The 14,315-nt window shown below is 35.5% G+C and overlaps 1 protein-coding gene across 6 annotated transcripts in view; it reads right to left on the bottom strand.

Moving 5' to 3' along the window:
- TCF12 (transcription factor 12) overlaps positions 1-14,315 on the bottom strand; it is a 385,612-nt gene that overhangs the window by 68,795 nt on the left and 302,502 nt on the right. For all 6 annotated transcript variants that reach the window (XM_046007718.1, XM_046007720.1, XM_046007721.1 and 3 more), the window contains one exon: positions 12,719-12,771. In XM_046007718.1, coding sequence (XP_045863674.1) covers positions 12,719-12,771 — 53 coding nt within the window. The remainder of the gene's footprint in view (positions 1-12,718; positions 12,772-14,315) is intronic.

Genomic DNA, 14,315 nt, shown 5'->3' with positions numbered 1-14,315 from the left:
ACATTTTTGCTAGCAAATGAAATATCTTTATAAGGGGTTAGTTATATATTTCTATTACCCAGTAATATTTTCATTTAAAACTAACTTTTGGGGCACCTGGGTGGTGCAGTCATTTAAGAGTCCAATTCTTGATTTTGGCTCAGGTCATGATCAGGTCATGATCAGGTTGTGAGACTGAGCCTCATTTCAGGCTCATGCTCAGCATGGTGTCTACTTGAGATTCTCCCTCCCCTACTCCTCCTCACTTGTGCTCTCTAAAACAAATGAATAAATCTTTAAAAAAAGATAAAACTAACATCTTTTAAAATAGCTATGTAGTGTCTAAAAATGGTAAAAAAAAAAAAAATGAGGTTACCATTGTACCAATAGGTAACCGCTCTTATCTAACTTTGTCTTTGTTCAATTAGCTCAATATCAATTTGATTTTTTTTTTTTAATTTTATTTTTAAGTAATCGCGACATCCAGCATGGGGCTAGAACTCAGAACCCCGAGATCAAGAGCATACACTTCACCAACTGAGTCAGCCAGGACCCCACAATTTTGATTTCTCAGTAATGTACAATTTGATCTACATGCAAGACATTTTATGTTTGATACAGCATCATCTGAAAAATAAAAGACTTTTGGATGTGTCCTTGAAATATACATGTAGGCCTCTACAAAGATGGTTTGTTATAATTTTAGCAAGCAACAAAAAGTTAAGGAGTCAATGGGGAGCCTATGGTAATTAAGTAGGCTGTGGCTCCTGCTCTATTCTGTAATAAAGAATTTTGGGCCTGTGAGTTGCTTCTTTGTGCCTTTTGGCTGGAGAATTTAGTAGATCAATAAAAGAGATTGTTATGTGGATTATAAACAGGTAATAATCATGTAGGCCAGTTAAGTTTACTAGGTACAATAGGAAAGTAAAGAGTGAAAAGCAGGTAGCAATACTATAGTACCTTTACAGTTGTGTGATCTTGAGAACAGTTGTTTACCCTAATATTGGTTATTTCAGATTACAATAATTGATATCCAGTATATAAATAAATATATATAAATATAAAGGTTCAAACTATTATTGCTGTTAAAACTGGAATATAAGAACACAACTATCAAATGCTGAAACTTCACATGGAAAACCAAATGCAGATCTTCCTAAATCTAATATATCTAACATAGGGAAAGACTGAATCTATATAAATGGAAAGAATTTCAGTGATCTTTGCCACTAAAAAGACTTCCACTTTTCTGATTAAAAATTGTGGAGATTTTCTTTTCCTCCCTGAAAAGCTTTACACAAAGTTTATGCATGTTGAACACTTATAATATAGATGGATAAAATATACCTAGTTCATCTTGAAGGATAAATTAATCTCAGATTACCCAGTATGTTGTTTGTGCCTTCTGAGATGACTCAGCTGAGCATGGCCCAGGATGAAAGAAGAGTGATGCCTATACTGCAAATCATTTGAGTTTGTTCATTTATTCAACAAGTATTCACTGAGCATCTATTATGCACGTAGGTGCTGCAGATAAAGCAATAAACAACATAAAGAAAACTCCTGCCTTATTAAGTTTCTCTTGGCTAAAACAGATGAACTAATTCTAGTATATCAGAGGGTAATAGGTGTTATAGAGAAAAATTTAATAGGTTAGAAAAGGGCGGGTGATGGAGACATGTTACCATTTTATGTAGGATGGTCAAGAAAGATGCCTAGCAATAAAGTGATAAATGATCAAAGAGAAAAGTAGGTGAGAAAACTAACTACAGGGATACTAAATGAGGTGTGCTCTAGCAGAGAAAAGAATAAATGCAAAGCCCCCAAGGCAGGCTGGATATATTTAAGGAGCAGTAAAAAAGGGCAAGTGTGTGTGGGTAGATGGGTAAATGAGTAGAATATGGTATCTGTGAGGTGGTAAGAAATGCTACTGGAGGATTTTGAACAGAATATCATCTGATTCAGATTTTAAAAGGTTTTCCTGTGTTAAAAAAATGACTAAAGGAAAACTGAAGACTAGTTGGGAAGATGTTGCCATAATTCAGGAAAGAAATAAAGGTGGGCCTGGACAGGGTGCCTGGGTGGCTCAGTCCTTTAAGTGTGAGCCTTCAGTTGGTCATGATCCCGGGTCCTGGGATAGAGCCCTGCATTGGACTCCCTGCTTGGCAGGAAGCCTGTTTCTCCCTCTCTCTGCCCCTCCCTCTGCTTGTATTCCCTCTCTCACTGTCTCTCTGTCAAATAAATAAATAAAATCTTAAAAAAAAAAAAAAAAAGTGGGCCTGGACAATGATGAAAGCAACAGATGATGACAAATGGTCTAATTTCTGAAGATAATTTTAGTATGAGGAATTTAGTATGGGAAGATAACCACCGTTTCACTTTTGTGTCAGGGAAATTATAACTTTTTTCCCCTACAGGAGTAGGTTTCCTGTATTTTGGTTTTCCATACTCCTCTGTCACATGAGGATCATGACCCTATATTGTTAATTAGGTCAATCCTAGTGCTCTGTAGAGTAATGGCTGAATTGCCTGTAATTTATTTTATTTATTTTTTAAAAAAAATTTACTCTTACTATTGTATATAACCAGGAGTTAACTGCATAAATGAGGAGGAAAAAGTAGGACAAATAATTCAGTTTCTTACACAAAGGAAGTAAGTTCACATATTTTGATGATCTGAATAGCTGGAGTAGCAGGAAGATGAAAAGTACAGCTTGGAGCAGGAAGTCATTAACAGATGATGTTCCCTATCATAGATAACATAAAATAATGGCTTTACAGTATTTATTTTTATACTTTTAATTTAATTCAAAAAGCATTTCCTGGATGGGCCCAGAGGGCAACAATTACTCAATAGAAAAAAATGGCAAAGTTACTTCTTTCCAAAGGCCGAAGTTATGTTTTGACTATAAGCATCATGAAGACATGGTACGAGGGTCCATGCTTTATTCATACTTAAATCTATAAAGTCTTAGATAATTCTTCTCTCATAATAAGGACTTAATATAAATTTATGACTTCTATAGACTGGATTCATATTCCACTAACTGAAGATCTAGTAAATGGAGCCCACTCTTGTGCCAAAGTGTTTCTAATTCTTATTCAAATTACTGGATTTTGGGGTGCCTGGGTGGCTCAGCGGGTTAAAGCCTTTGTCTTCGGCTCAGGTCATGATCCCAGGGTCCTGGGATCGAGCCCCGCATTGCATCGCATTGGGCTCTTTGCTCAGCAGGGAGCCTGCTTCCTCCTCTCTCTCTGCCTACTTGCGATCTCTGTCTGTCAAATAAATAAATAAAATCTTAAAAAAAAAATTACTGGATTTTAAAATATACAAATATCTTTGGTGATGTTGAAAAAAATAACTTGATTTCAAGTAATATCAAGTTACATAGTTTACAAATTATGAAGCACAAGTCAGAAAACTTGAAAAGATTTTAATTACTTATTTTGTATTAATACTAGCCATCCTAAAGCTAAAAAGGTAACTAAGCCATAAATATTAACTTAAATTTATAAAGATTAACACTGAAAAAGTGATTTTTCTAGTCACAGGATGGAAGATTCTCTTACATTTCATATGAAGGTTTTATGTTTAGAGAGTGTTCATGTTTCAACAGAATGTTTCACAATCAATTTGGGTTGGAATTCCTTCTCAAGCTGTTAGAACAACCTCTTAGCTTTGGGTTCTGTGAGAAAGTTGGACCAGGATAAAAGATGATGATTGGGCACACACATATCTAAGTTTAGGTAAAAAATTATAGTAGGGCTGTTTATATAAAAATCACATTATTTAAGTACTTTAAACCCAATTGTTTAAAATAATCATTTATTAATATATATATTCATGGGCTTACTTTTGATGTAATAAACTCTCCTGCATATTACCTCATGTGACATTTAAATCTAGAAAAATTATGACACTGTACCACCCACTTTATACATTGAGGCTTTTCCACTATTACAGTCAGAGTAAGGTAAATAACAGTTCTGGAAAGTTTCTGTCAATACAATAAACTCTAGCTCAGTGCCCAGAGTCTTCAGGAAATGAAGAAGGAACTAGTGAATATCATCAGGTAATGAATCTAAAAAGCCCATAAGTAACCAGGGAAGAGCCCTAAAAATATTTAATTTTATTTAATTTTGTTTCTCTTTTGAGTCTGTTTTTCACAGGAACTACACTGTGGGAGTAAGAATGCATCTACTTTAAGCATATAACTTGTGTTAAGTCTAATGCAGGGGTTGGCAAATTATGACTGTTTTTACAAATAAAGTTTTATTGGAACACAGCCATGTCCATTCATTTATGTATCATCTGTGGCTTCTTTCATGCTCTGGTAGCAGAGTTGAACAGTTGTTACAGAGACCATCAGGCCCACAAAGCCCAACATATTTACTACATAATCCTTTACACAAAGTTTGCTGACTCCTAGTCAAGTACATTGATGTAGAGTAGAAATATAGGCTATTAACAGAGAGGTAGTAAGCAGGTTCTAGCAGCAAATTTTTCAGAAACATAATTTCTAGAACCAAATAATTTTTGAACACTAATAAAATGTTGGCATATTATAGAAACGATGCCTTACATATTAAAATAATTACATATGGGTGCATCTGGGTGGCTCAGTAGGGTAAGCATCAGACTCTTGGTTTCAGCTCAGGTCGTGATCTCAGGGATGTCAGACTGAGCCCTGCATCTGTCTCTGCACTCAGCGCAGAGTCTGCCTGTCCCTCTTCCTCTGCTCCTCTTCCCCCCACTCTCAAATAAATAAAATCTTAAAATAAAATAAAACAAAACAGGGAGTGGGTTAAAGCCTCTGCCTTCGGCTCAGGTCATGATCTCGGGGTCCTGGGATCGAGCCCCACATCGGGCTCTCTGCTCAGCGGGGAGCCTGCTTCCCCTCCTCTCTCTCTCTGGCTGCCTCTCTGCCTACTTGTGATCTCTCTCTGTCAAGTAAATAAATAAAATCTTTAAAAAAAATAAAACAAAACAAATACAGATGATAAAAGACAAAAACTCTGGTCAACATATTAAAATTTGTTTAAAATATATTTTATATGCAAACAATGAATCATGGAACACTACATCAAAAACTAATGATGTACTGTATAGTGACTAAGATAATAAAAAATAAATTTAAAAAATCTCAATAAATAAAACAGTGGAAAATTAGAAACTATCTTTGGACTACAGTGTTTAAAATGCTTAAAAGTCTAACTATGCATTTATCTATATAGCATAACAGTCCTTGAAATTAGGTACTACACAAATACAATAAATGACTTTTCAAAGTAAAATCACTACTGGTTAAACAAAGGGAGTATCAGAGATGGCAAATTTCAGGTCAGCAAATTACTTAGGATATAACTGCCTTCCTTAACTTAGAGTGAAATTTAGAGCCTCAAACATCCCCAGTGATAAAATTTAGAATTTCCTAATTTATTCCTTCTTTCCTATACTTGCAAAAATAATCATCAATTGTATTAGATTCAAATGACAACAACAACAAAAACCCTTTCATGGTTCTACTGATGCTGAACACCCTGACAGTAGGCTTAAACTCTAAAAGCAGTCACAAAATTCAACTACCACATACACTTTGGAAACTACACAAGTTATACACAAACATACACTGGGTCTTATCCTACATCTGGTTTGTGAAGTATTAAAGATCTGAAATACCAGCAACTGAAGAGTTTAATAAACCTTAAAAGGCAGCTCTTAAATTCAGACATTTGTTCTTTTTTAAAAGGATATTTAAAAAAAAATAAGAGATGTTCTTATTCTTATTTTTTATTTCTTTATTTCTATTTTATATCTTTCTTATTTTTTTAAAAAATAAGAGATATCAGAAAATAAATAATGATATGGTTGTACAACCACATCAGTACAAAGAACTGGCTACACAGGACATACTCACTGGTTATGTATCCTTCTACTTTCAGTCTTAAAATAAGATCAAAGACTTTACTGGCTCATCACAAAAATGAACATCTTAGAACTATGGATTAAAAGCCTATTATCTATACTGATACAATTCAGACACTGTTCAGAACAGTGGCTACTGTCAGCATAAACAGAAGCTATTTCTTATTAATGTATGAAGAAAATCTTTTATTCAATGGCTAAACTGAATATAAGTTTGGAATGGATTATAGAACCATCCTCTTTATATACTAAGATTTTTCTGCTAGTCTGACCTATAAAGTCAGAGAAAGAATTGGCCACTTTGGAAGTTTTATATCACAGTGGCCTTCAAATAGAGACAGCTTATCTAACTGCCAGGAATAAGAAATTCTCAAGTACCTACAGTTGTTCTGTGGCCTCTTTGTTTGTCTGCCAAAGGAGCTAAGCTAATACCTATTCCAACTCGTTCAAGAAATAGAGGGTTCATCATAAAGTTCAGCTGAAGCTGTTGCTGTGTGTAACTACTGTTTATTCCAGAAGCACTAGGATTCTTGCTAGTCTTAAAGGACTCAGATAATTGTCTATAATCACTCTGTTAGCTTCCGAGAGACTTGCATAAGACACTCCCTTTGAGAGTATTCTACTTGCTGCTCATCTTGTTTGCTATTTGTGTGGATAACCTGGAAATAATAGTCTCTCTATGATTCTAACCCTTTACCTTTTTCTTCCTCCCCCAGATTGCCAGTGATCTTTTATTTATTTTTTATTTTTAAAGATTTTATTTATTTGACAGACAGAGATGACAAGTAGGCAGAGAAGCAGGCAGAAAGAGGAGGAAGAAGGCTCCCTGCTGAGCAGAGAGCCCGATGCCGATGCCGGGCTCGATCCCAGGACCCTGGGATCATGACCTGAGCCGAAGGCAGAGGCTTTAACCCACTGAGCCACCCAGGCGCCCCTGCCAGTGATCTTTTAAATGGTAGTTTCCCAAGTCAAAATTCACACTAATTTTTATTTTATTTATTTTTAAAAGATTTTATTTATTTATTTGATAGAGATTACAAGTAGAGAGGCAGGCAGAGAGAGAGAGGAGGAAGCAGGCTCCCCGCTGAGCAGAGAGCCCGATGTGGGGCTCCATCCCAGAACCCTGAAACCATGACCCGAGCCGAGGGCAGAGGCTTTAACTCACTGAGCCACCCAGGTGCGCCTCACACTAATTTTTAAAAAGCCATTCCTAACAATATAAAATCCCATAAAAACTTGGGGAGCAAGAAGGCATCATTTCCCAAACTATAGCCAACTACCAAAGGAAAGGCTCTGGAACTGCCTATCTGCAGCGAAGAAAGAAAAGATGGATTCTAAGCTGCTTTGATTGACCTCAGAAGCCAAGTTCCTTATGGGTAAAGAGTGAGCAAAAAAAAAAAAAAAAAAAAAAAATCTTGATGCTGAGCTGGTAAAATACATCTTGAGAGTTTAAGTACAATGAAATTATATGATAAACTATTGCTTTTGTGGGGAAAATTCATACACGCTCAAAAACAAAGGACAAAGTACAGCATAGCATTTGATCAAGAAACAAACATTGCATCATCAGCCTATGTCTGGGACTACAAGCCAGTTACATTCAAAATGAATTAATAAATACATGCCACATTAAAGAAGATGTTAAAATTTGATGTTCAAAAGACGTTTTCAAGTGCTACAAAAACAAAACTCGAGGAAGAATTTGGGTCTAAAAAAGGCATTCTGGAATTTGTCTATGTGTTTACTTTCTGGTGATAAAAATTTTGAAAGTGTCTTGCCTCTTTCTTACTTCGGAACTCGGTGTCTCCTGCAGCATATTAAAAAAAAAAAAGGATCTAGGTCTGAAAATACTAACAACAAATTAGAAGATAAAGAATAAAGAGCAAAGAAACTTCCTTCCATCTGAGAAATGCTTCAGAGGGACATAAAGATGTTAAACCAATGATAAACATACGGCGGGGTGGGGGAAGAAAGCATAGACCCCTGACAGTTCAGAAAACAAAAATAAGTAGTATGAATTCTAGGCAGAATTTGATTCAACAAATTTTTTTCCTACAGGTTCCTTTTCTGAAGATGAATGCTTTCTAAACAACAAGAGCAGCTACAATTTACCATTCATGTACCAAGCACATATATTACATATGCAAGTCTAGGTAACATAATGTGTTTTTTCTTTCAGTCTAACATTTATCCATCCTTATGTTTTCAAACTTTTGCTTGCTTTTCAGCAACATCTGGTAAAAATGAAATGCTGATTTAAATTTCAGGCTGCAGTGTAGGAACTAGAAAAAATAAAGAACCTATATCAAGTGTCTATTATATGCTGGGCACATGCTGGGCACAGGATACCTGGCACACTAACATTTGAGAGGTGCACTGTATTCTCCTTGCTGTTCAGAAAACTTAAAAGCAAGTTCTCGAAGGTTTTAAAATAAAATGTAGCTGAGGTCAGGTAAAACCCATTATCTCCTGGACTGGAAAAGATTGTGCTTTTCTATATCATCCTTTTGATGGTGATATGTTCTTAAAAGAACAAAGCTAATTAAAAATAAATTTGATCAACAAAAACATAATGACAGAATAAACTATGGCTTAAATTTAATATACTAAAGAGGATGTTTTATGAGTAAACCAAGATATGTAATATGCTTTAACATTCAAAATAAACAGAAAATGGCCTTTGATATTAAATTAGGTTGCAATCTTGGCTGTATGTGTGATCTTAATATCTCTGAGTCTCAATTTCTTCATTTTTAAGAAGAGGGTATTAGTTATTTTAAAGAGGTGTGTTACAAAGATTAAAGATTAAGGTAATACAGATAATGGTGAACACAGATCCTCATACATGTAAGTCCTATACCTCTAACAGAGTGACATTGAGGCTATGAAGGATGCTAACACAGAACAACTGTTCCCTTTTTTTTTTCCTCTTTTGGAATTATTGGAAAAAAATCACAATCGCCCCAATCCCTATCCAGTGCTTCAAAATTTTCCTTAAACGTTGTATCTTGGTACAAATCTGATACAGATGAAAAACAACTGATGTACACAGAAGGATAAAAACTAAAGTCAGTGGTTAGAGAAGGGGAGAAGCAGCTCAGGAACCCTAAAAAAGGGAGGAAAACACCTCACGAAGTCAAAGCACCATACCTTCTGAAAGTCTCCTAGATAAACCTTAATAATTACAAATGCCACCTATTATTTATCAGCCAGGATACTTCAGTGACTGTTTATACCGTTTCGTATCTGGACTGATTTTGTATGTTCCCCAATCCTCTTCTGGAGTGGGAAATTGAGTCTGTTAATAGGAAAGTACAAAAATTGTGTTTGGTATAGAATCCAGTAATGTTGTACTTCTAGATGTGTCCCGAGCATGTGTTTATTTTTTCATGTTTATGCCTTCCACGGTTCATCCTCCCTCTTCTCTAACAGAAGAAATGCTACTTATCTTTCTGGACACAGTTCAAATGTCAACTCCCAAGGCCATTAGTACTTCCCAAGATAGGATTAGTTCTACCTACCCTATGTTTCCAGAGTGCTTGGTATACACCTTTACTTGCCTCACTGCAATATAATTAATTCACTGAATGCTTGTTTCTCATACTAGATGCTAAGTTCCTTGAAGGTACTGGTAGTGTGTGTTTATGGTAGAATTTTCAATGTTTAAGCGTCATTCCAATGTTGTTGCTACCATTCTACATTGTCCAGTATTTCAACCTATCTAGAAAAGCAAGTGGAAAATGTAATGTGCTTAAGGACGCTTTTTTTTTTTTTTTTTTTTTTTAAATAGCAGGAAGGAAACTAGGATCACTCTGCTTTTTGGTTAAGTGCTGGGCACATCAGGGTTTTTCTGGGGAGAGGTGGAGGGGCACATCAGTTTTAAAGCTGTAAGTACTTAGCATTTTTAGACCTGAAAGGAAATTCAGATTTCCCACTTCAAACTTCCTAAGGGCTAACTGACAAGGCCAGAGTCATACAGTCAATCATTAACTGAGCCAGCAGATTTGAGCAGATCATTCTCTTAACCTTGCTGACCACATGCTTTAATGATGCCAACACACCTTTACTGGGCCTTAATCCACAGATAGGAATTACCATTCAGTTGATCTGCAGAGAGGAATATAGGAGCTTACGATACCTAAATTTATATCATGACTTGCAAAAAGAAAAGGCCTCTAACCAACGCTCTGTGGTCAACTGAGTAGATTATCAATGCCTTTTGCATGTTAAGTAACCCTACCTTCTGTTTTCTGTAGCAGTATGAGCAGTACAGTATTAACCTAGTTCTTCAACTGTTTATTTAGTAAAGGTAACATGTATTTTGCAGATGATTGAAGATATGTGGATAAGCAGCAAACTGTGAAATCTGAGATGTTACTGCCAAGTTTCTACTTTCGTTTGGGAGGTATAATATTCAAATGGTCATGAAATAAAATACACACAGTCCATTTCATTTTTATACCTTTTTATAATTCATATTGTTAAACACTGCATATATTTCAGTAAAAGCACTGTAACTTTAAATTCCCATTTGCTTTAGATACTGAAAAGGTAAATACTGTAACCATAAGTATTCTCAGAGGTTTATTATTTTGGTAATATTTATCAAGGTATCATTTTTAAAGTTTAAGAAAATTCTCTTTAAAAAACCTGAGATTTCAACATAGCACTTAATCTAAAATATACTTTCAATTAATTAAAATGCATTTATTCTTTATATATCCTTAATAACATTCAATATGTCTAAATACTATTTTCAGTATGGTTTCTAAGTAGGGCATGTCAGATGTGGATGTTAAATAAATTGAAAACACTGAATTCTATTCTGTTCTGAGTAAGGTAGTTAGTAACACAATATATAAGTAAGCTTGGCTTATAAAATTTCCTAATGGTTCTCAAAGAAATCAAAGCTCAGAATTCAGTAGTCTTCCCCTTCTTTGTGGCTTGTCCTGACACAGAAGACTAATAGAGGGAACTACACCCAAGCAGTGAATGCTGTTATGATTAGGACTGGAGGGAATATTGGTTACCTCTTGTGTGTATACTCTTTCCAGGCTGTTCTATTTTGCCCTTTTGTTTTAAACATGAAAAAACTACGAAACACTGAAAATAGGTTGCTTCGTAAAATCAAGGTCAGGCTAAGAGAAATAGGATGAATTTTCATTTATAAATCTGATTTTTTTTACCTGTGTCATTCTGCTAAATATTAATATGCTATTTAACCTTTATTACTTTCATAGAATTATGGCAATAAATTACAAGAAAATTGCACAGTTACATGTTTTAGCAGTTCCATCAATTTTAAATAGGATTTCTGTTAATCTAGCAGAAATCATCTGTTTTACTCTTGAACCACCTACCCCAGCACAGCACACAACTGTTAAAATGTAAATTGCCCAACTATTTTTAGCTGTTGTGGAAAAAAATTCCTGTCTTCGGGAATAATGATTTGAGGCATTGTGTTCATTTTGTTTATCAAGCAGCTATTCAGCCTCTAGTGGGCCCAAGTGCTTATGCAAGCAAAAGCTTTTAAGAATGCCTGCAGCTGCAATCCAACCTTCCAGGTAGGCTGCAGGTTCAGAGCACAGCTGCCCTAGGCTGCATAAAACTCAGATCCATCTGGAACTGAGTTTCAAAGAGGATTTCAAATTTGAGTTTTCATGTATCACACGGAAGAGAAGGCAGGGGAAGAACACCGGAAAGAAGGAAGGCAAACAACCAAAAAGATGGTATCTCTACTTCAGCCTTAATAAAAAATAAAAAGCTCAGACCCATGCTGCTCCTTCTAGATTACTACTTGCCAAGCCGGATATTCCATTCAGTGTATACTTCGATGAGCTGTGACTCATCCAGCAGCACCTGCGCCCATGTGTTAAGTACTGCCAAATAAAAGCCCAACATCCATTTACACAACAAAGAGATGTACCCTACAAGGCATGGGGCCTCAATCCAAAAGCCCCACTCCCCATTTGTTCTAAGCAAAGGGAAAGGAGAAAAAAAAAATCTTCCCTTCTCACACCAGAGATTTTTAAAAATGTAGGTGGTTTTATGATGTAGGTTAATTTACAAATACTTTTACTCTTTAAAAGAATAAAGTATGTTTAATAGCACAAACACCCCTACAGCATTAGATTATCACGGCCATTAATGATTGTTCACCAAACCTTTCCAACCTCCTTCATGAAAGCTCTTTATTCTCAAAGGATACATTTTTTGAGCAAAGGGGGATCAACAAACTAGTTGCTTGAAAGCTTTCCTGATGCTAGGCTGAAGTTAGGAAAGGCTTAATGAAGGCTTTAAAATCCACAAGGGCTTCACAATGAACATCTGACTCGGTGATTTATGCATATTAATAACTTCAGTCCTACTGAGGCAAGCTGAGCCGAACATGTCCTCCGAATCTTAATGTCTTTAGCTCCACTGGGATTATTACAAATGTAAATTTCTAAGATTCTCAGCTATTAATCTCTGTCTGTCCTCCTGTTCAGCAACATAATGACTAATTAAACATCAAAAGACCTGTACAGGAGATCTTCTTTGACAGCTACCGGCCTAGTCCTCTTCCCAAGAGGGGAATTCAAATGACAGGGACACGGAGTAACAGCATATGAGTAAGCTACAAATTACTGCAGAGAAATCTGAAAACCTAACATTAAATGTGGATTTATCTCAATCAATGATTCCATTAAACAGTGAACAGTTACTATGTGAAGTGTGCCTGCTGACGCCAATCGAATATGTCCTTACAGCCAGCAAATATTGAATACTTGAATTCAGTTTGTTTACCACAATGTCAAAAAAATGGGTACTTACTGAAGAAGGCAAACCAGGAGGCACCTTTCTGACTTTCTTTGCTTGCAAAGGATCTGCATTTGGAAAACAATATTATTTCATCAGAATTTCTATTTTAAAAGGTCAGACTTCAACTGAACAGAAATTTTTTCCTTCTAGTGCCCTGTTTTCCAGTACTTAGGAAAAAGCAAGGGCATATAGGGATGGGGGCGTCGTTCTTTCTGACGGTTCCTGGGCAAAACAGTTCTCCTAATGAAGTGATATATTCTGAAATACGTATCAGGTAAGTTTAGGAAGAGGAAAGCAAACAAAGTAAAACAAGAAAGAAAATAACAAGCCAATAAGCATGTGTGAAGGGAATTAGTATTTCTTAAAAACCCATTACGTGCCAGGCTCCATACCAGACAATTTATATCACATATCTCACTTTCACTTGCAGAGGGCATTTGGTGCAACAGGTCACTTTATTATTATTTTTTTTTTTTAGATTTTGTTTTATTTGACGGACAGAGATCACAAGTAGGCAGAGAGGTAGGTAGAGAGAGAGGGTGAAGCAGGCTCCCTGCTGAGCAGAGAGCCCGATGGGGGACTCCATCCCAGGACCCTGAGATCATTACCTGAGCTGAAGGCAGAGGCTTTAACCCACTGAGCCACCCAGGTGCCCCAACAGGTCACTTTAATAATACAACTGCTAAACAGAGACACAAATTTAGTGTCCACATCACATGAAGAATTAGGTTTAAAAGCATTATTAAACAGACTGAAAGCTAATGCTGTGCTATAATTTATTATGTTAAAAATTTGAAATAAAATTTAATGAATGAAAAATTATGCTTGTAATCACATCAGAGAAATGCTACATAAACTATTAAAATACAGGCACTGCATATACAATGTCATCTAGTATTCTGTAAGAACATTTACTGTTTACAATGCATGGTTAAAACTGAAAATTCAGTACTAACTGTTGTGTGATTTGTCCGTGGATGTTTATATTATTTCAAAATAACTCGAGAAAGCCTATTTCTTTATAAGATATAAATGAGAACCTGACTATTTTCACAGATACCTGATCAGCTTTACTTGGTATTTTAATTTTGCTTATCTGTAAAATTTAAAATTTAAAACTTGTCCATCTTATTTACTGTAAAAAAAAAAAAGGTGGTAAGCACAGCTTTCCAATCTTAAACAAATAATGGATGAAATTCAGGATTTTTCAGAGGATTTCGCTAGTAATAAGGCTGGCATAAGTATACTATTTTGCAAGCCATAAAAATGAGAGTTAAGCATATTTTCCTATGTCATAAATTATACAACACAGTAAGACACACAGTTGTTTAAGAAAGAATTAAATTTGTATTTTAAATTAGGACAGGGCAGCTGTACAATAAGGCTGCAAAGCTAAAAAAGCAACTTTAGAAGTAGCATGTGAGAAATTTTATATTAAAAAGGGGGAAAATCATTCATTACTATTTAAGTTCCTATACCAAGAGGCAGCCTATATTTCCTTAAAAAAATAGTGCCAAGATAAACAATATCTGGCACACTCTATACTTATAAAACTTAGAAGCAAATTTTTTATTCTTTGTGAGGCTTTTCTAGAACCTAACTCTTTGAA

Source organism: Meles meles, chromosome 6, assembly GCF_922984935.1.
Source record: "Meles meles chromosome 6, mMelMel3.1 paternal haplotype, whole genome shotgun sequence".
In the NCBI taxonomy this organism is placed as follows: domain Eukaryota; kingdom Metazoa; phylum Chordata; class Mammalia; order Carnivora; family Mustelidae; genus Meles; species Meles meles.
The sequence above is the reverse complement of the archived record's forward strand: the minus strand, read 5'-3'. Positions and strand labels throughout refer to the sequence as shown.